The sequence below is a fragment of the Cornus florida genome, unplaced genomic scaffold (assembly GCF_030987335.1).
Source record: "Cornus florida cultivar Cherokee Brave unplaced genomic scaffold, ASM3098733v1 CherokeeBrave_3.0.0_Hap2_Chr08, whole genome shotgun sequence".
NCBI lineage: Eukaryota > Viridiplantae > Streptophyta > Magnoliopsida > Cornales > Cornaceae > Cornus > Cornus florida.
Window position 1 is genome coordinate 93282298 of NW_026775578.1, and position 22096 is coordinate 93304393.

General features: G+C 36.7%; 1 protein-coding gene and 1 pseudogene across 1 annotated transcript; both read left to right on the plus strand.

Annotated features, from left to right (window-relative positions):
- Positions 1-254: 254 nt before the first annotated feature.
- LOC132270596 (uncharacterized) lies at positions 255-14736 on the plus strand. Its single transcript, XM_059771771.1, has 6 exons — positions 255-363; positions 521-618; positions 1053-1196; positions 13798-13920; positions 14204-14309; positions 14532-14736. Exons 1-6 carry the CDS (start codon positions 255-257, stop codon positions 14720-14722), a joined length of 771 nt encoding a protein of 256 aa, XP_059627754.1. The 3' UTR covers positions 14723-14736.
- Positions 14737-20642: 5906 nt separating this feature from the next.
- LOC132270597 (pentatricopeptide repeat-containing protein At3g57430, chloroplastic-like) lies at positions 20643-21884 on the plus strand (annotated as a pseudogene).
- Positions 21885-22096: the final 212 nt, after the last annotated feature.

Below are 22096 nucleotides of genomic sequence, written 5' to 3' on the forward strand. Positions count from 1 at the left end.
TGTAAGTTATTTAAAAAATAACTTACAAGCGGCAACATGGACCACAGAGGCCAGTGAGGTAGAGGACAGAGGAGCTAGGAGAGCCCTCTCATATTCAGGAGTTGCCAGTAGAGCCCACTCCACCTCAGTCTACATCTTTTGACAGCCACTTACACTCATCTTCTGAGGCATCATCTTCTCCTCAGGTTGAGGCTGAGCTTATACCATCTCCATCACCGCCACCAGCTCATCCAGCCCAGCACTTAGACCGACCAATGCCGAGATACTCACGCCTTTCAGTGGCGCATGAGTCGGTCTTTGATATAGACTTCTTCTCCCGGTTTGTTCTTACCAGAGCTGCATACGATGATATAGACCAGAAGGGTATCTCAGCCATATTAGCCCCTATCACATATCCAGTGTACCCGAGGTTGGTTCGGATGTTCTTCCAGAACCTCTGACCTGCCCCGAGTAACCTGAGGGAGTTGCGGACTACCATTGATGGCCACCCTATTAGTATCACTGTGGACACTCTATCCAGATCTTGCTGATGTCCACATGTCTGCCCTCCCGATCTCGAGGTTGCTTATTCGACTCTATGGAGGCCTTCTTATGCAGATATGGCCGTTGCACTTACAGGTCACTATGCTGATGGCGAGACTTTTGCCACGCGCACTTATCTGCCAGACGACCTATGGTTCTTTGATTCGGTGTTATTCCAAAATGTTTTCATGGCCGACCATAAGATACAGAGCCGCGGCGACTTTTTGACAGCTCTGTACGCCTTCTATACAGGGCATTGGCTATCCATTCCTGTGCTCATCTGGAGCATTATGATGAAGTTATATGTTGATCACATCAGTAAAGCCAAGCCCAAACGGGCTAAGTTTCTCCCATTTGGCCATCTCATTACACAGATATTGCGGGACCAATGCTATCCCTTCCAGCACTGAGAGCGTACTGAGTCTAGGACCTATTCATTCAAGAAGAAGGACTAGGATAAGAGCTACAAGGCTCTTATCAAGAGTCTACAGGAGGATGTTGCAGAGGCAGCTGAGGTGCTTGAGTAGCAGGAGGGAGCGGCAGCAGCAGCAGAGCAGGCGGCGGACGATGTACCAGTTGATCTGGTTGCCATGAATATGGACATAGATTTGAAGCAGCCTGCAGACGACCCAGAGCATCACTCTCAAGTTGGGTCACCCGTTGTGACGACCCTGGTTTTTCAAGCCAGTGCGTCCTGTGATGAACTAAAAATTGACTCGATAACGGATCCGAATGCGGAAGCGAAAATAGAAAACAAGACTCTAAGAAGTCAAAGTGACCCTCCACGAGGTCGTAAAACCTAATGAGAACTGATGTGGAAGCAAAAGATCAAAAATATGACAAATAAGTCCCCAAGGGCTAAATAGTCATTTTACATGGAAATAACGTCCCTCGAATGTAAATTATTCTCGAGACACATCCGTGATTTCCCGTGAAGTCACGGAACTCAAAAGAAAGTAGCGGAAGAGAATTACAAGAAAACCGGACAAAAATAGCCCCAAGGGCAAAATGGTCATTTCTGAAAAATATAAAGTCAGGTGCCACCGAGCACACCCCTGGAAAGACAACAAAAAAATAATCAAGTTGGACTCAAGAATCGCATGATTCGGAGTTCGGATGAAGGAGAAATGGCGTGACGAAGAAAAACGAGCACTTAGGGCTAAAAGGGTAAATTGGTAATTATCTAAGAAGATCCGGGTGCAACCGAGCACACCGTTAGAAAGACAGCAAAAAATTAGTCAAGTTCAAAAAAAAGTTCACTCGCTTTGGAGTCCGAATGAGGGAGAAACGAGGATTTGAAGTTGAGACGTCGCAGTGGCCCAACGAAGGCCATGGTGCACACGACGCCCATGCACGAGCCTACCGGTGCCCATGCTGGTGCCCAATGGCATACACAAGTTGACAACAAGAAAAAAAAAAGTGAGGTTCCAAAATTGAGGCTTGAAACGGGGGCCAAGACAAGTTTTTATGGAAAAACACGAAGAAGAAACCCCCCCATAAAATTGAGTTTTCTACCTGACCATGTGAAAGGAAACGTAAAAAACTCATTGTAAAATGCCCAAAATGCCCCTCCAAGAAGTCTGGTCATGAGGGTCATAAAGCTGCTAAATGAAAACTGGAAGCTGAAACTTCACGAGGGATTTCCGGTATCAAGATGACATTTTCTGAAAAAACACGAAAAAGAAACTCCCCCTAAAATCATGTTTTCTAAGCGACCATATTAAAATAAGAAAATAAAACTAAAGTGAAAGGTCTAGAATGCCCCTAGATCAGATTATGCAACAAAAGTGCAAAATGAATCCCTAGGAGGCTCAAATCACAAAGGAAAGGGTTTTTCTTGAAAACGATCATGCACGCAAACGTAACTTACTTATTTGGACGTGCTACAATGGTCCATGGCTTAAAAATACCGCTGATGCAAAATTCGACCCCCCAACGGCCAAGAAGGCAAAAATGGACATGAAATGGGAAAAATGAAAACCAAAATTAGGAAATGGTTTCAAATGACTGTTTGGCCCTTGGTCACACTTCATATAAGATAAATGAGACCTAGTGGAGGTGTCGGAACACACTTTGCACCACCTGATTTGAAAATGAACCCTTAAAGGCTCGGATTCTACTATTTTAGCCTAAAATGCAATATATGAACTAAAATGCAAAAATAAAAACTAAATGGTGTTTGGTCCTTGGCCACACCTCACATATGGCAATTGAATGCTAAAGGATGAATTATATACGCAATGCACGCACCGGTGCAAAAATGACATATTGAAACCCAAGTTTTCATGCTTTTCACATTAAAAGCAAAATTCATCATTTTTTAATATACAAGGATTACAAATGAAGTTTGGCCCTTGGCCACATATTATATACATAGAATGAATATCAAAAAGTGTGCTTAAGCACATATTACAAGTTTGGAGAAAAATATACACATTTGACAAAAAGACTACTAATGGCATTTCGAGCCATCCTTTACAAGAATTGAAACCTTCTATTCTACAATCATCCGAGCAATGATGAACATCATGAACCAAGTCTTCGTACCTGAACAAATCCCCCAGTAATTTCGAGGTGAGTAAAAAAGTTTACTCGTAGAGAATGAGCATGCATCGACTTGATTTCTTTAGAGATTTTTACATTAACTTGCAACAATTAAAAAGGGTCATGCCACTTAATGTCTATGTCAAAGGTTAGACTCAGGGAGCATCCTAAGCTACCTTAGATCATTTCTAGCACAAATCACATCATCTATGCAATTCAACAACATAGAAGCATGTTATACAAGGCAACAAGGTGTAGATTCTCAAGGCCATCAACTTAAAATCTAAAGCATGAAATTAACAGAAGTGGGTCATGCCACCTAACGTCTATGTTCAAAATGTATCTATAGGATCATTCCTAAGCTATATTATAATATCAAAACACAATTTACAATATCGATGCAATTTTTAATTAACATTAGAACTTCTAATACAATGCATCAAAACATGATTTCTCAAAGTTAACATCTTGAAACTTAAAATGGGAAATCATATATGGAACAAGAAGTTACAACATCATCTAGTTATCAACTTGAAATGAAATGTGAAATCAAACAAAGTGGATACTTGGACGTCACGCCGGATCAGACCGACACCATAGTTATTTTAGGGTTACTAGCCCACGGGTAACCTCATTATGTGCGTACTAGACTATATAGAGGGACAATCTCCTGTACTAGAACCAAGTCCTAGCCGTAGCCAAACAACAACATCCCCAAGTTTCCAAAATTAACAAGTTGTGCAACAACGTATATATCAACATGTATATACAAGATATCAACTATCTACCATGCACAACCGAATTTAGAAACGCATACAATATATGCATTAAGTCCACAACTATTATGGCATAACAAATGTCGAATCTTCAGAGCGCGATTCATTACGCACTATAACAATATAATTTAATATTGAAAATATAAACTGAAGAATCCAATACAAGTCCAAAATCATGATTTAAATATACAATCAATGTCAAACACATGATTAAATCATTAACGCAATAAAAACGAAAATTAATTACATCACCTAATTAATTCCTCTAAGTTTCAAATCTCCATTAAATGATCCCTAATTAAGACATGTTAAACAACAAAGCATGGTCATCACCTATATCCATTCTAAAACTCAATTAGGTTGTTAGAACAACAAAGTAGAACTTTAATTAAATCATGCTAATTTAAATTCGAATGTTCTAAAACAACTTCTAATGGTCCCAAATTAATATATGCTAGTAAATAAGTCATGGTCCTTACAAATATCAAGTTAAAAACTTAATTAAGCTAAGGGAACCATTAAATAGATTTTAATTAATCCTTTTAATTAAAATCTCTAGATTTTTAGACTTATCCAAATGCTCTCAAATTAACATATGTTAGGGAACATGCCAAGGCCTATTGTAATAACACATTATAAGTTTATTTCATTCAAGTTACAACCATGTGAATTAAACTTTCACAAAAGAAAAATATTAAATAAAATTTGCAATTCTTATTCAAATGATGCCAATTTAATATATGTTAACAAGTATACAAAGGCCTAAATTACTAGCATGCCACACTTAAAATTCCAAGTTGTATATCATCATAAGGATTAAATCTTAAACAAAGAAATTAATTAAACGAAAGGTTTCAAAACCTAATCAAATATTCTAGATTTAATATATGTGAAACTACATGGTATGCACATCAAGAATATCAAATCGGAAATCCAATGGGATGAATAGTGCACTTGGAGCAAATTAAATAATCAATTTAATTAATTATCTTTAGATTTTAAAACACCTCCGATTACTCTCAAATTCACCTATGTTAAAGAGCATGTTAGGGCCTAATATAATATGCTAACACATATTGATTTCAAGCTAGTTAAGGCCACATGATTTAATATTTTATTCAAGATAAATATTAAATAAAATCATAAATACTTGTCCAAATGATCTAGATTTAATATATGTCAATCAACATGTCAAGGGGTAATATTCTATCATGCTACATGTTTAAATAAAGCTATAATCAACCGGGAAAATCAAATCCTTCACAATAAAAAATATTTAGATTTTGTGATTCAAGCATGTAATCAAGTTGTATAAGTATCACAAGCATGTAATATAGCAAGAAAGTAAATTATAACACCCTTACCTCAATTTGAGATGAAAATCTCAAATCCCCACCGAAAAAAAAGTGTTCTGAATCCGCCAAAACTCCTACGTTTTGTCGTGGACAACATGATCTACATGAATACCCAAGAAGCCCCATGAAAATCACAACTTGACCTCAAGCTCAAACTCAAGAAATGGTCAGAAATGAATTCTAATAAGGGGGAATGATAGAGCACGTCAAGGGGAACAATAAATGTAAAGGCCGAATAATTTCTGCTATGGAAATCAAGTGGAGGAGAAGGAGAAAGGGTGGTAGCCAAAGAGCTCCCATGGCTGCCGGCCAAGAGAGTGGAGAAGATGAAGAAAATCTGAATTTTCTTCTTTAAGTCCCCTATTTATAGTAAGTCTCAAAAAGTGCCCCGCCGGGTCCGGAAAAGTGAATTTTGAGCAAACGCGCTCGAAAGGCAAAACTCCACCAATGAAAAAGATTCAAATTGAGAAGATATGAGCAACGGAAGAAATGGCATCGAAAACCAAGTCCCGAGCAGAGAGATATGCCCCAAACAAGTTCGGCAACAACCAGGTCCAGAAACTCTGAAACTGGATAAAAATGACCAAAAAGAAATTCCAAGAGTCAACGACTCGACGAAATGTGAAAATGAATCCCGTACGAGGATCCAAGCTCTAGGCGAGACATTTTGCAATAACTTTTGTTAATTACACAATGGCCCCTACAAAAAGGGTTAACTACGAAACTGCTCTAGAATGAAAATGTCTTCCAAAAGATATTTTCTTAGATACCCCTAAAATAAAATATCTTCAAAAGATATTTACGAAAAACCCCAAGAAAAGAAAAAGATTTTGAGGAATTGTGCATCCATGCCCCTATGGACACCGGGAGTAACCAGAGTACTTTCTTGCAAAAGTAATGATATGTATTTCGAGAAAACTACTCAAGATGAAGGCACATGAAGTCAAAAACTAACTCCGAGCATGAAAAGTGAGGTTTTGCCAGATAAGTGACAAACGGGGAAAAGACAGAATAGGGAAAAAGACGAAACAGGGAAAATGATGAAAGACGTATAGTGTCAAAAAACGAAAAATGCGAAAATGACTCGGTCCTCAAATGAAGTTGTCAATCTACGGAAAAGAGTCTCGGAAACCAATTTCGAGCACTCAAGATGACACTAAGCGACAAGAAATAGAGCTCAGAAAGGAAAATTAAACGAAAAAAATTTAGCCGCAAAAATTTCAGGAAAATGGAAAGGAAGGCAAATGACCGGGTCGTTACAACTTTCCCTCCTTAAAGGAATTTCGTCCCCGAAATTCAGAACATACAGAAAAAGAATAGAACAGGGACCGAACAAAAGGTCAAACGAAGGACAGCTCATAAAGCACTGAAGGACAACACCAGAAGTTTCCAGATTAACTGAAGGAACGCGAAACCACAAATCGAGGTAACACCTCATACGAATCGGCATGTTAACTCAATGTCAACTACCGAGAGAATCCCAAGACAATGAAACGTTGAAATATGGTAGAAGAAGAGAGTGGACAGGCAGTACGAACAATAACCAAAACCCGCCCACACATACTCGTCAGTAAGGTAGCATGACAGTATAAGGCACTAATTCGTAATAACACATTATAAGTTTATTTCATTCAAGTTACAACCATGTGAATTAAACTTTCACAAAAGAAAAATATTAAATAAAATTTGCAATTCTTATTCAAATGATGCCAATTTAATATATGTTAATAAGTATACAAAGGCCTAAATTACTAGCATGCCACACTTAAATTCTAAGTTGTATATCATCATAAGGATTAAATCTTAAACAAAGAAATTAATTAAATGAAAGGTTTCAAAACCTAATCAAATATTTTAGATTTAATATATGTGAAACTACATGGCATGCACATCAAGAATATCAAATCAGAAATCCAATGGGATGAATAGTGCACTTGGAGCAAATTAATTAATCAATTTAATTAATTATCTCTAGATTTTAAAACACCTCCGATTACTCTCAAATTAATTTAATTAATTAATTAAATTAATCAATCAATATGCTAACACATATTGATTTCAAGCTAGTTAAGGCCACATGATTTAATATTTTATTCAAGATAAATATTAAATAAAATCATAAATACTTGTCTAAATGATCTAGATTTAATATATGTCAATCAACATGTCAAGGGGTAATATTATATCATGCTACATGTTTAAACAAAGCTATAATCAACCGAGAAAATCAAATCCTTCACAAGAAAATATAAATAATAAAATATCTAGATTTTGTGATTCAAGCATGCAATCAAGTTGTATAATCATCACAAGCATGTAATATAGCAAGAAAGTAAATTATAACACCCCTACCTCAATTTGAGATGAAAACCTCAAATCCCTACCGAAAAAAAAGTGTTCCGAGTCCGCTGAAACTCCTAGGTTTTGTCGGGGACAACACGATCTACATGAATACCCAAGAAGCCCCATGAAAATTACAACTTGACCTCAAGCCCAAACTCAAGAAATGGTCATAAATGAATTCTAATAAGGGGGAATGGTAGAGCACGTTGAGGGGAACAATAAATGTAAAGGCCGAAGAATTTCTACTAAGGAAATCAAATGGAGAAAGAGAAAGGGTGGCAGCCAAGGAGTTCCATGGCTGCCAGCCAAGAGAGTGGAGAGAATGAAGAAAATTTGAATTTTCTTCTTTAAGTCCTCTATTTATAGTAAGTCTCAAAAAGTGCCTCGAAAGGGCCACGTCGGGTCCGGAAAAGTGAATTTTGAGCAAACACGCTCAAAAGGAAAAACTCCATGAATAAAAAAGATTCAGTATGAGAAAATATGAGCAACAGAAGAAATGGCATCGAAAACCGAGTCCCGACCGGAGAGATATGTCCCAAATAAGTTCAGCGGCAACCGGGTCCAGAAACTCTGAAACTGGATAAAAACGACCAAAAAGAAATTCCAAGAGTCAACGACTCAAAAAAATGTAAAAATGAATCCTGTACAAGATTCTAGGCTCCAGATGAGACATTTTGTAATAACTTTCGTTAATTGCACAATGGCCCCTACAAAAAGGGTTAACTGCGAAACTGCCCTAGAATGAAAATATCTTCCAAAAGATATTTTCTTAGATACCCTTGAAATAAAATATCTTCAAAAGATATTTATGAAAAAAACCCTAAGAAAAGAAAAAGATTTTGAGGAATTGTGCATCCATGCCCCTATGGACACCGGTAGCAACCAGAGTACTTTCTTGCAAAAGTAAAGATACGTATTTCGAGGAAACTACTCAAGATGAAGGCACGTGAAGTTAAAAACTAACTCCAAGCATGAAAAGTGAGGTTTTTCCAGACAAGTGACAAACGGGGAAAAGACAGAATAGGGAAAAAGACGAAACAGGGAAAAGGACGAAAGACGCATAGTGTCGAAAAACGAAAAATGCGAAAATGACTCGGTCCTCAAAGGAAGTTGTCAATCCACAGAAAAGAGTCTCAGAAACCAATTCCGAGCACTCGAGATGACACTAAGCGACAAGAAACAGAGCTCAGAAAGGAAAATTAAACGAAAAAAATTTATCCGCAAAAATTTTAGGAAAAAGGAAATGAAGGCAAATGACTGGGTCATTACACCCGTTCATGATGAGGAGCCGGCTCAGGATCACCATTCTCCCGATCCAGCATCACCTGAGCTCCAGTTCAGATACCAAGCTTCGAAAAACGTCTTCAGGCTTTGGAGGATGGCTTGGTTTCCATCCGGGCTGATATTGCTTCACTCCGTACAGATGTCATAGCCGCATTGAGAGACCTATCCAGAGACATCCGTGGAGCATGCCCTGCCCGTCCTGCCTCCTCCACTTGATCTTTTATATCTATGATATCTGCCATATTTTTACTGCTGTTACATTATTATTTTGGCCCTGGTACTATTGGGATGTATTATATACTGATCTTTATTTTCATCATTTATACATGCTTTATTTTTGGATGTCATATTATATATTGATATATCTGTTTGTGATTGACTCCATCAGGTGCATCTCAGTGACTTCAGTGAGAGAGAAAGCTGCCAAATTTTCAGGACCACCCTTATACCTCTCTTATTATTTCATTTGACCATCCTATTTACACTTGTATGTCCACTGTGCACTGTTATTATCCCTTTTTTTATCTGATGAGTTTTATCCTAGTGCCATCTTTTTAGGACCTCAGTTAATCCTAAGTTTGGGGGGGCTATGCCACCTACTTTAGATACTTCTGTCCCAGTCATTCTTGCTAGTTACACTGGTATACTTTTTCCCTTTGTTCTCTTTGCACATTGAGGACACTATGCCATTTAAGTTTGGGGGTAATGGTGCTTTGAAGTGTTTGTTTTTAAATTCAAAATTTTGAGCATGACTTGTGTATTTGAGGAAATTTCTATGATTGGTCCATGACTAGCCATGATTTTGATCTTTTGAGGACTATATTGCTTAAAATTTAAAAATTATTTGACTCTAGAGTCCAATACTCCTTGTATGCCTTGTGGATGCCATTTAGGAGTAAATTTTTCAAAATATTGATATCATGCTTGCACTTGTGGTCTACATCTTCCTGATTTTGTGATTGTTTTGAGATTCTAGGATTCTACATTAGCACAGGCGCACACTAGCATTCATTTGTGGGGTATATGCTTTGTTAATTATTGAATTGGTTATATCCCAATTGAGTTAGTAGTGCATTGAAAGCTTTCATTCTTGATTAAGGTGGATAACAAACCCTTTTCATTAAGTAGTCGGGATTCTAGCCTCATCAAGCACTGAATTTCTCGCGCCGAAAGGTGGAGGGCCCAAACTCTAGGTAAATAATTGAATATGAAAAAAAAAGAAAGAAAAAAAAAGAGAAAGAAAAGTTGCAAAAGCAATAAAAAAGTAAGGACTTCTCCTAAAAGGTGAGAAGTGGGAAATGATTAGATGGAGGTTGTCTTGATTTGTAGCCTAGTTGATTTGAGCTTGTAAGTCCGTAGGGGTGTTTGAACACCTAATGCCTTAAAGTCATCCAGTTTGGGAGTCATTGACCTAACGCTCGACCTCATGGATCATTAGAAGGTTTAATAGATCAACACATTGCACTATGCTTCCATCTTTTATCCTTAGGATTAGGAAAAAAAAAAAAAAAAAAAAAATTTAAGTGAAAAAAATAAGCCCACCCAGATCAATAAAGATTTAATAAAAGGTCCACTTTTTGTCTTGATGATCGGTACTAGATTTGTGTACTAGTTTGAGGGTAAGGATGTGATTAATTCTTTAGTTGGCTTAGATAGCAACATATTTGATGCCGGTCCACTCAAAAAGGATTCTAGAGTTGTTTTGATTTGCATGATCATTTTCTTGATGTGTGGAGGACCATAAAGGGTTGAAAAATTGTATACTTGAGGTAGTTTTCTCTCAATACTTGTTTGCAATGAGCTTAATGTTTGTGGGTATCATTTCTGGAAACCCTCACGAGACTTCACTCGTCCACTAAGGGTAACCTAGGGGTTTAAAAGGCTTGTTACATGTGCTAAGTACAATCGTGTTCCCTACGAAAGTGGTGTTATCCTTTTATTGTTTTCTAGTTCATACTTGTATATTTGTTCATTTCATTCATTTACTTTCTAGTTCATTGCTAGGGACTAGCAATATTTAAGTTTGGGGGTGTGATGAGCGCTGAAAAGTGCGCATTTAAACCCCTTAAGCTTAGGTATTTTAGAACTTTTATCTATTTTATTTTTTTGCTTTAGATTGATTTTGTATTATTTCCATTTTCAGGTAATTATTCCCAAAATAAGCTAACTCAGCTAAATAAGAGCATAATTGAAGCAATCTTGAGATGAATCAAAGAAAAGAGCAAAGTAGAAGCAAAATGAAGCAAATGGTGGAAATTTAGCAAGTTCGATCGATTAGAGATTCTCTTCGATTGATCCAACATTGATCGATTTCAGCACTTAAAGATGGATCCAAGCTATTTTGTCCTTATCCAAAGATCCCACAAAGTTCGATAGATCCAACTTTATTTCGATCGATCGAAAAGATTCCATCTTATCCAGTTGTACCACCCCACCTACCACTTTTGTCTCTTTCCCATAAATATCTCCAAAATATCTCAGATTTGTCTTTATCCAAAAAGGCACCGCCATAGAGGATCGATCTAGCCTTAGTTCGATAGATCTCAGCCATGTTCAATCGATTGAACTTCCTTAAGTGCGAGAAAATTCAATTTCCAGCTCATTAAAATTTGTTTCATATCCAATCATTGGGAGGAATATTGGTGTACGAGCCCAGGTCATTGGGGGTGACATTTGACCTACCTATATAAGGAATATGAGCCACTTTTACAAAAAGAATTTTGACATAATTTCTATATCATATTCTTAGTGAAGAAGAAAAAAAAAGAGGAGGCTAGAGACACAAGCTTGGAGTTCTTCCATCAACCAAGAAGAGGAACAATTTCTACCATGCAGTTAGCCCTTGAGGGTTGGAGGACACCATCCATGAGTGGCTAGACATCCTCTTGGGGCTAGAGTTAGCCCTGAGCATGCTTTCTACATCTTGATTTATGTATTTTTGAGGGAATTTGTATTGTGATACATGTTTTGACATTTTTATATCCATAGATCTTGTTTATTCAATGATTTGTGTGGTTTAATGCTTCCAATTAATCATTTCATTCTATCCATAAGTCTATGTATGCTAGAATAGATGTTCATGTGTTTGTCTCTAGATTTTGTGTTATTGATGCATGTCTACGTGTATTGATGCTATAGATCTAGAGATTGTCAAGACATAGTACTTAATAGAATGCTCTTGTGGTTTATTTGATGGTTCATACTCATTTCTTGATGGATTGTGCCTCTCCCTTAGTTTAATTAGTTTAATTTCATGTTATTAGTTTAATTGTAGTGTAGTTGTAGTTTAAATGTTAAATGGGAGGACAATCCATGCTTGTTGTTTGATGTTCCATACTTATGAAAACAAGTAACATATGTCTCTAACCTTGTGATGTGTTTGGATTATGAGCTTAAAGAAAGGATTAATGGATTAGTTTGATATATTATGCTATCTACTATGTTGCTTAGATAATATATGCTTAATTAGTCATCCATGCTTGTTGAAACAACCACACACACACATTATTGTTGCAACACATGTTTTCCCCTCATTAATCATTCATTAAGGGTGTAGAAAAGCTATGCTTAGGGGTGATCTCTAAACCCCAAGATCTCTCTTTCTCTCTTATTTTCTATCTATTGCATTTACTTGATTACTTTAGTTTACATTGCATCTTAGTAGAATTCAATCACCAACCAATCTTTTGATCACTCAACCTACTAACCCTAATCTCGATTCCACAACCTTATACGACCCACCAATCCCTTGGGACGATCCTTACTCGCCCTAATTATATTTTTAGTGAAAGGTAGTAGTGACAATTATGAATGTAAAACTTGGTCCCTCACCTTAATGTACCTTCTAAGCTATGTGGTAGGACGACGACCACTTCTGATAGTGTTAGTGTGCTTTGGGCTTTATGATATTATACAGATAACTAGTGGCTATCATGATAAATAGATAAATTGAAATGATAAAGGATGCGTAAGATGGAGTTGCAACTATAGTTAGAACAACTGCAAGAGAAACAAGTGAATTTTCAATTATCGTAAACGTATATCAAGGATTGATGTTAAGCTTCTATCTTTTTTACTTGATTATACATGAATTAACAAAAAAACGTAAAGGATGAAGTTCATGGTCTAGGCTACTTATTGATGATGTTTTTCTGATTAATAAAATTAAAGAAGGGACAATGCTAAATTAATTGTTCGAAGTGACGGTGTAGAATCAAAAGAGTTTAAGATAAGTAGGACTAAACTGAATGTGTTAATGCAACTTTAGTAAAATGAATGCGAGTAATAAAATAGTGAAATAAAGAGTGGGGAGATACCAAAACTAGAACAATTTTGTCATCTAGTCTTGATTATTGAAGAGAGGGAGAGATTGGAGATAGTTTTACTTATAAAACCAAAGCATGATGGGTTAAATGCATAGTGCTCCTAATAGATTGTATGATCAACATATTACTTTAGACTAAAAGGTAAATTCCATGAAACAACGTTTAGACCTATTATACTTTATGACATGCCAAATGAGTAGAGAAAAGCAATATAGTTAATTTATAATTACGAAAGAGATATACAACATTATGGCAATTGTTATCATACAATCAAACTATGAGAATGGATAATAAAACAAAGATTAAGGTTTCCACGGTGCTTGTACCTGACAGACGTACCCGAGTTCGGTTAACGTAGGTCATAAACTAATAATGGAAAGTCTGATATTGCCAAGATATGGCTTCTGAATTATATTAGGAATAATGTAACTATTATAATAGAATGTTCAGAAATCTAGATATTTCCTAGATGTGGTTACATGTTCTTTTACATAATTGTTCATTTTTTTTATCTTTGTTGTTTTGGAGATATTATTAATGCCTAACATCCGTATGGCACTTCCTTGACCTTGGAGTTGAAATCGGCATGATCTATTCTTCTGTTCTCAAGTATTTTCCGTTGACATCTTTATTACCTGTCGGGTGAAGAATATTATGCAAGGGCAGTTTGGTTTATTCCAAATAATGTATAAGCCATATCTAGAAGAACATGCAACCAATGACTTGTTGAGATTTTCATCATCTGGTGGTCACCAAGTAAATATATCTCAGGTCCATTCAAATCCTTGAGTTCTCAATTCCTAGAGCAGATTTAATCTTGTATCTTTTCTTTTTCTATTGTTATGAAAGGGTCCAATATTTCCTTATCAATTATTCAAACATTCACTTTTATTTGGGGACTCCAGTGAGGCCACACATATATTTGTAATTTCAGTGTTGAAACATGATACTCTACCTACCTTTATCTAGTAGAATCATATAAAAGCAGTGTAGCTAGCATGAAAAGTTCATTATTGCACTCTTGTCTTGATATGTTCCTATTGGTCAACACCAGGATTCTAGTTTATCTACAGTTTCCTCCCTTGTTTCTATTCTTCCGGCGATGGTCAGAGGCCAAATGAGGATCAGAGTAGGAGAAGAGAAAAAAGTTGGTAAATCTGGTATGAACAACAACTTTGATGGTGTAGATTGATAGGAAAATGAAACCTAAATAGTCCCTGATTTAAGAGTTCTAGCCTCCCATATGCTTCAAATCATCTTTGTGGGGAAAAAGAAAAAGAAAATGAAAAAAAAAATTGCTTAAATTCATATGCAGATTTCCAAATGAGTATCTGATGCAAAATTTTTGTTTGTATTGCATTAACATCACATTGTCTTTGTAGGTCAAGTTATACGTGAAGTTGTGATTAATTCAAGGGAAGAGGTTACTGAATGCATGCAGAAAGTTGTGAGGCGTAGGGTTATGATTTCAAGTGCAAGGCAGGCTGTTTCTGGAATACTGACTGTTGGTGCTGTTCATGGAGTTAGATATCTTGCAAATAAGATGCGCAAGGCTTGGAAATCATGGACATGAACTTGAAATACTGACTGTTGGTGCTGTTCAAGTGCAAGGCATGCTGTCTCTCCTATTTTGGGTTTTTCCTCCTTCCAAGTGGGTTGATTTCTTATGGACTAAAACCTTGATAAGATAAGTACAACATTAGCTTGATTTAAAACTAAGGCTAAATGGGCTTTGTCTAGAAGTGCACTGTATTTTTGGCAAACTTTTCAGAGGAAATGAATGATTCCTGTAGGAGTTTTGTATCTTTAATATAAGGATCATTTTTTCTATTTGTATCAGTAATATGTGAATCGTTTTTTTCTTTTGGGGGTAAGAAGAATCATTTTTTTTTTCTTTAATTTTGTAAATTATATAAGCTTTTTTTTTTTTTTTTTTTTTTTTTTTTTTTTTTTTTTTTAACTTGGCAATTTATTGAGAAAATACTAGCATATTCAGGTTATAATGATTTTTTTAATACCGAGAGTGCTTATCTTCTTAGTATCTTAGTCTGAATATCTTGGTAGGGTAATTATGGAATTATTAACTAACACGCTCCATTTGTTAGCAAGAAATGACTACCAGGGGCAAATTGCACATTTTTTTATAGTTGTGGTACTGACTTGCTCGATTTTGTAGTGCAAGGTAGTATAAAATATCGTATAAGCAAGGACTATCATTTAAAAATTAGAATCACTGTAACGACCCGGTCATTTGCCTTCCTTTCCTTTTTCTTGAAATTTTACGAATGAATTTTTTTCGTTTAATTTTCCTTTCTAAGCTCTGTTTCGTGTCGTTTAGTGTCATCTCGAGTGCTCGGAATTGGTTTCTGAGACTCTTTCATGTGAATTGATAACTTCCTTTGAGGACCGAGTCATTTTCGCATTTTTCGTTTTTTGGACACTATGCACTATTTCGTCTTTTCCCTATTCTATCATTTTCCCTATTTCGTCTTATCTCTGTTTGTCAGTTTTTGGCACAACCTCACTTCTCATGCTCGGAGTTGGTTTTTGAATTCACGTGCCTTCATCTTGAGTGGTTTCCTCGAAATACGTATCTTTACTTTTACAAGAAAGTACTCTAGTTGCTCCCGGTGTCCATAGGGGCATGGATGCAAAGTTCTTTGAAATTACTTTCTTTTCTTGGGGTGTTTTTCGTAAATATCTTTTAAAGATATTTTATTTTAGGGGTTTTTAAGAAAATATTTTTGGAAGATATTTTCATTCTGGGCTATAAGTGCAGTTTTCATTTTTTGGAGGGGCCATTGTGCAATTAATGAAAGTTATTGCAAAATGTCTTGTTTTGAGCCTGGATCCTCGTATGGGATTCATTTTCATATTTCGTCGAGTTGTGTACTCTTGGAATTTCCTCCTGGTCGATGTTTTCCAGTTTCAGGGTTTCTGGCCCCGGTTTTTGCCAAACTTGTTTTGGGCATAACTTTCTGTTCGGGACTCAGTTTTTGACACCGTTTCTTCCTTTATTCATATTTTATCATTTTGAATCTTTTTCGTTCACAAAGTTTTGCCATTTGAGCGCGTCTGCTCAAATTTTACTTTTTCGGACCCGGCGGGGCCCGTTCGGGGCACTTTTTGAAATTTCTATAAAAGGGGGGTGAGATATTTCATTTTTGATCTTCTCCCCTCTTCATGCACGACCTGGAGCTCCCATGGCTGCCCAAGGGGTGCTTCCATCTTCTCTCTCCTCTTTTGGTTCACTTTTCCTTGATGGAAAATCTTCGGCCTTAACGTTTGTTGTTCCCCTCGCCGTGCTCTACCTTTCCCCCTTATTAGAATTCAGTTTTGACCATTTCTTGAGTTTGGTTTTGAGGTCAAGTTATGATTTTCATGGGGCTTCTTGCGGATTCTTGTTCACGGTGTTGTCCCGGACAAAACCTCTCGGTATCGTCGAATTCGGAGCACTTTTATTTTGGTGGGTCTTTGGGATTTTCATCTCAAATTGAGGTAGGAGATGTTCTAGGTTTAAATTCTTGTTATATAGCATGCTTGTGATGCTTATACTACATCTTTGCATGATTAAATATAAAATCTAGAGATTTTATTATTTATTTTTCTTGTACGAGATCTAATTTTCCGGGTTGCTCATGACTTGGTTTAAACATGTAGCATGATTTTATATTGCCCCTTGATATGCTCATTGTCATGTATTAAAATTGGAACATTTGAATAAGTATTAAAGATTTTATTTAATATTTATCTTAGGTGAAAGATTAATTCACATGGCCTTAACTAGCTTGAAATTAATATGTGTTAGCATATTATATTAGGCCTTAGCATGCTCTTCAACATAGTTGAATTTGAAAGTAATTGGAGGTGTTTTGAAAATTAGTAATTATTAATTATTAATTAATTTGATTAATTAATTTGCCCCGAGTGCACTATTCACTCTATTTAAATTCCAACTTGATATTCTTGATTTACATGCCATATAGTTTCATATATATTTGATTTAGAATATTCGGTTAGGTTTTGAAACCTTTTATTTAATTAAATTCCATGTTTAAGATTTAATCCTCATGGTGATATACAACTTGGAATTGTATTGTGGCATGCTAGAAAATTAAGCTTTGGTGTGGTTGTTCACATATATTAATTTGGGACTATTTAAAGTTATTTTAGAACCTTGGGATTTAAATTAGCATGATTTAATTAAAATTCTACTTTGTTGTTCCAACAACCTAATTGAGTTTTAGAATGGATATAGGTGATGACCATACCATGTCATTTAACATGTATTAAATTGAGGTTATTTGGAATTGAATCGGAATCTAGAGAATTCAATTGTGTTTATCTATTTAAATTCTTTCAATTTGCTCCATGATCTAGTTGTGTTTTAGAAGTGGTTTCTATATTCAAATCATGGACTTAGACTTGTTGTATATTCATTTGGTTATGTTTTGAACATTGGATAACATAGTTGCTATGTTTATACTCATGAGAATATGTTTTTCTTATTGAATATATTGTTGCCTTGTGTAATGATTTGCACACTTCATTTTTAACGTCATTCAATCATAGCGTGTAACGAATCGCACACTGAAGATTCGACATTCATCACATCATATTAGTTATGGATTTAGAGCATGTATTGTATAGGTTTCCAAATTTGGTTGTGCTTAGTAGATAGTTGATCATCTTGCATATTCCTGTTGATATATGCGTTGTTGCACAACTTGTTGATTTTGGAAACTTGGGGATGTCGTTGTTTGACAATGGCTAGGATGTGGTTCTAGTACGGGGGATAGTCCCTCTATATAGTCTAGTGCGCACATAGGGAGGTTACCCATGGGCTAGTAACCCTAAAGTAACTATGTTGTCAGTCTGATCCGGCGTGACGTCTGAGTATCCACTTTGTTTGATTTCTCATTTCATTTTCAAGTTGATAACTAGATGATGTTGTAACTTGTTGTTTCTTATTTGTCGTTCCATTTTAAGTTACAGGATGTTAACTTTGCGAAATTGTGCTTTATGCGTTGTATTGGAAGTTCCAATGTTGGTTAAATAGCATCAATATTGAAAATCGTGTTTTGACGTTCTAATAAAGCTTAGGATTGATCCTATTGATTCTTTTATAACATAGATGTTAGGTGGCTTGAACCACTACTGTTATTTTGTGCTTTAGATTTTAAGTTGATGGCTTTGAGAAATTTAACCTTGTTGCATTGTATAACATGCTCTTTTGTTGTTGAATTGCATGGATAATGTGATTCTTGTTAACTTGTATTCAAATATGCTTTTGTCATGTTGTATGGATTACTCTAGACCTAGTTCAGTTGTATTGAAAATGCAATTCATGTTAATCTATGCTCAAGCATTCTTCTTGTCGTGTTCTTTAGATTATCCCAACCATGATTCGTTTCGTACACGTATGTATATCATGATTCTTGTTGCTTAGACTCTAAGGTAGCTTAGGATGCTCCTCGAGTCTCACTTGGTCATAGACGTTAGGTGGCATAAGCCCCTTTAACATGTTTCACCTTAAGGTGATAAATTTGTAAAATGCTAGGTCGATGCATGCTCATCTCCTACAAGTAGCTTTATGTTACTCACCCCTACGATACTGGGGCATATTTCAGGTACGAAGACTTGGTTCGTGAAGCCTAGCATTCTTTGGATGTCGAGTAGCTTTCAAGTTTCCATTTCATGCAAATGTTAGCATGAAATGTCATTTTGTAGACTTATATGTCAAAATATGTATGTTTGATTCCATGTATGTAATGTGTACTTAAGTACACTCCTTTCAATATATTTGATATGTATGAGATGAGGCCGGAGGCCAATGACATGTATATTGTATTCTATGCAACTTTTTAACTTCATGAAATGTTATGAAAAACTTGAAAATTCGCAAGCCATTGCTTCACCACGGTTGCATCGGGTGTGGGAATTCCATTTTCATTCTTTTATAGGGTCTTAATAATCTTGTATAAAGTGTGGCCAAGGGCTAAATGGTCATTTGATCCCGTTTTGCATTTTTGGATTCCATGTTTTCCATTCCAAGTCCATTTTTGCCTTTTTGCCCATTGGGGGGTCGGATTTTGCATCGGCTATATTTTTAAGCCATGGACCATTGTAGCGCGTCTAAATAGGTAAGTTACGTTTGCGTGCATAGTTATTTTCGGGCAAAACCTCATCGTTTGTGTTTTGAGCCTCTTGTGAATTCAGTTCGCATTTTTTTTTTGCATATTCTGATCTAGGGGCACTATAGACCTTTCACTTCAGTTTTATTTTCTTCTTTTGATATGGTTGAATAGAAAACATGATTTTAGGGGGTGTTTCTTCTTCATGTTTTTCCAGAAAATATCATCGTGGTACCGGAAATCTCTCGTGAAGTTTCAGCTTCCAGTTTTCATTTAGCAGCTTTATGACCCTCTTGTTCAGTTCTGATCTAGGGGCATTTTTGGGATTTCACAGTGAGTTTTTTTTTTATTCCGTCCGAGATGTCGGGTAGAAAACTCGATTTTAGGGGGGTTTCTTCTTCGTGTTTTTCCAGAAAAACTCGCCTTGACCTCCGTTTCAAGCCTCAGTTCTGGGCAGATAAAAAATAAAAATGTAGTAGCAGCCAAGGGATGCCACTAGCCATGTCTTTGGGCGCCGGCGTGCACGCCGGTGGGCTCGCGCATGGGCGCCGTGTGCGCCATGGCCCCTCGTCGGGCCGCCACAACGTCAATTCTTCTTTTGGGCTTTTCTCCTTCGTTCGGACTCCGATTCAAGTGAATTTTTTTTTGAACTTACTAATTTTTCGCTGTCTTTCCAACGGTGTGCTCGGTTGCACCCGGTTCTTCTTGGATAATTACCAGTTTACCCTTTTTGCTTTAAGTGCTCGTTTTTCTTCGTCATGCCGTTTCTCCTTCGTTCGGACTCCGAATCATGTGATTCTTGAGTCCATCTTGATTAGTTTTTCGTTGTCCTTCCAGTGGTGTGCTTGGTGGCACCCGAATCTACAATTTTCAAAAATGACTATTTTGCCCCTAAGGGCTTATTTGTCATATTTTTGATCTTTTGCTTCCGCATCAGTTCTTGTTGAGTTCCACGACCTCATGGAAGGTCACTTTGACTTCTTAGAGTCATGTTTTCTGTTTTCGCTTCCGCATTCGGATCTGTTATCGGATCATCCTTACGGTTCATCACAGGACACGCTGGCCTAAAAACCAGGGTCGTCACAATCACCTCTTGACACATCATTTGTACAAATATTCTTCAAAATCAAACTTGTTTTTGAACTCAAATTTTAGCATGCTTCAAAGTCGGGTAAATTTTTTTTTTTTTTTTTTTTCCTGTAATTGTCCTTTAAAAGTCCGACACGTATTAATGAATACTTGGATATGCTTCTATACTCTTATCCATTGCCTAATCAGTTTATCATCCCGTCTGAAGACATTGTATACTATTATATTTTTGAGAAAAGCTTCAATTGCAACCAATTGTAATAACTACCAATGTCTTCCTTGACACAGCCTCTCTCCCCTCTCTCTTTAACCCTGTAACCTTCACATTCCCTCTGTTCCTTCCAAACCCAGCAACTTACTTCTTGAAAACACACTCCTCAACCCACCACCACTACTTCCATCTCCGCCAAAACCTCTCCAAAACCCAGATCAGAATGGATCGAAGCCCTTTGTTCCCACACCCGATTAAATCAATTCATAAAAGCTGTTTCCACGTATAACGAAATGACCATGGCCAGTGTCCAACCCGATAATTTTGCTTTTCCGGCAGTATTAAAGGCTGTCACTGGCCTTCAGGACTTGAATTACGGCAAACAGATCCACGCTGCCATTGCCAAACTTGATTACTGTTCGTCTTCGGTGACTATGGGCAATACTCTTCTCCATATGTATGCAAAATGTGGAGATATTGGTGATGTACTCAAAGTGTTTGATAGAATTCCTCAGAAAGACCAAGTGTCTTGGAATTCGATGATTTTTGCTTTGTGTCGATTTAAGGAGTGGGAGCTTGCATTGGATACATTTCGATTAATGCAATTAGAGGGAATAGAGCCCAGTTCGTTTACTTTGGTGAGTATGGCACTTGCGTGTTCTAATTTGAGTGAGAATGATGGGTTGCGGCTTGGGAAACAAGTGCATGGGTATAGTTTGAGAGTAGGTGATGGAAAAACATTTACGAACAATGCGTTAATGGCTATGTATACCAAACAAGGGGAATTTGATGACTCGAAAGCTGTTTTTAAGTTGTTTGAGCATCTGGATATGGTTTCCTGGAACACAATGATAAGCTCATTCCCTCAAAACAACTATTTTTATGAGGCATTGAATTTGTTGCAGCTTATGGTTCTTGAAGGAATTAGGCCTGATGGGGTCACATTGGCGAGTGTTCTCCCTGTATGCTCTAATTTGGAGTTGTTAGATGTTGGGAAGGAAATTCATGCTTATGCCTTGAGAAATGATGATTTGATTGGGAATTCGTTTGTCGGTAGTGCTTTAGTCGACATGTACTGCAATTACCGACAGGTTGAAAGTGGCCGTAAAGTTTTTGATGGTATCTTAGATAGAAAACTTAGGCTTTGGAATGCTATGATTGTTGGTTACACAAAACTTGATTACTGTTCATCTTCGGTGACTGTGGGCAATACTCTTCTCCATATATATGCAAAATGTGAAGATATTGGTGATGTGCTCAAAGTATTTGATAGAATTCCTCAGAAAGACCAAATTTCTTAGAATTCGATGATTTCTGCTTTGTGTCGGTTTGAGGAGTGGGAGCTTGCATTGGATGCATTTCGGTAAATGTAATTGGAGGTAATGGAGCCCAGTTCATTTACTTTGGTGAGTATGGCACTTGCTTGTTCTAATTTGAGTGAGAATGATGGGTTGCGGCTCGGGAAGCAAGTGCATGGGTATAGTTTGAGAGTAAGTGATGGGAAAACATTTAT

Coding starts and splice junctions, on each gene's coding strand:
- LOC132270596 (XM_059771771.1), top strand. CDS start 255: ATGCCGAGATACTCACGCCTTTCAGTGGCGCATGAGTCGGTCTTTGAT. Junction 13,921..14,203: donor ACCAAGTAAATATATCTCAG/GTCCATTCAAAT, acceptor GGTCAACACCAG/GATTCTAGTTTATCTACAGT. Junction 14,310..14,531: donor GAAAAAAGTTGGTAAATCTG/GTATGAACAACA, acceptor TTGTCTTTGTAG/GTCAAGTTATACGTGAAGTT.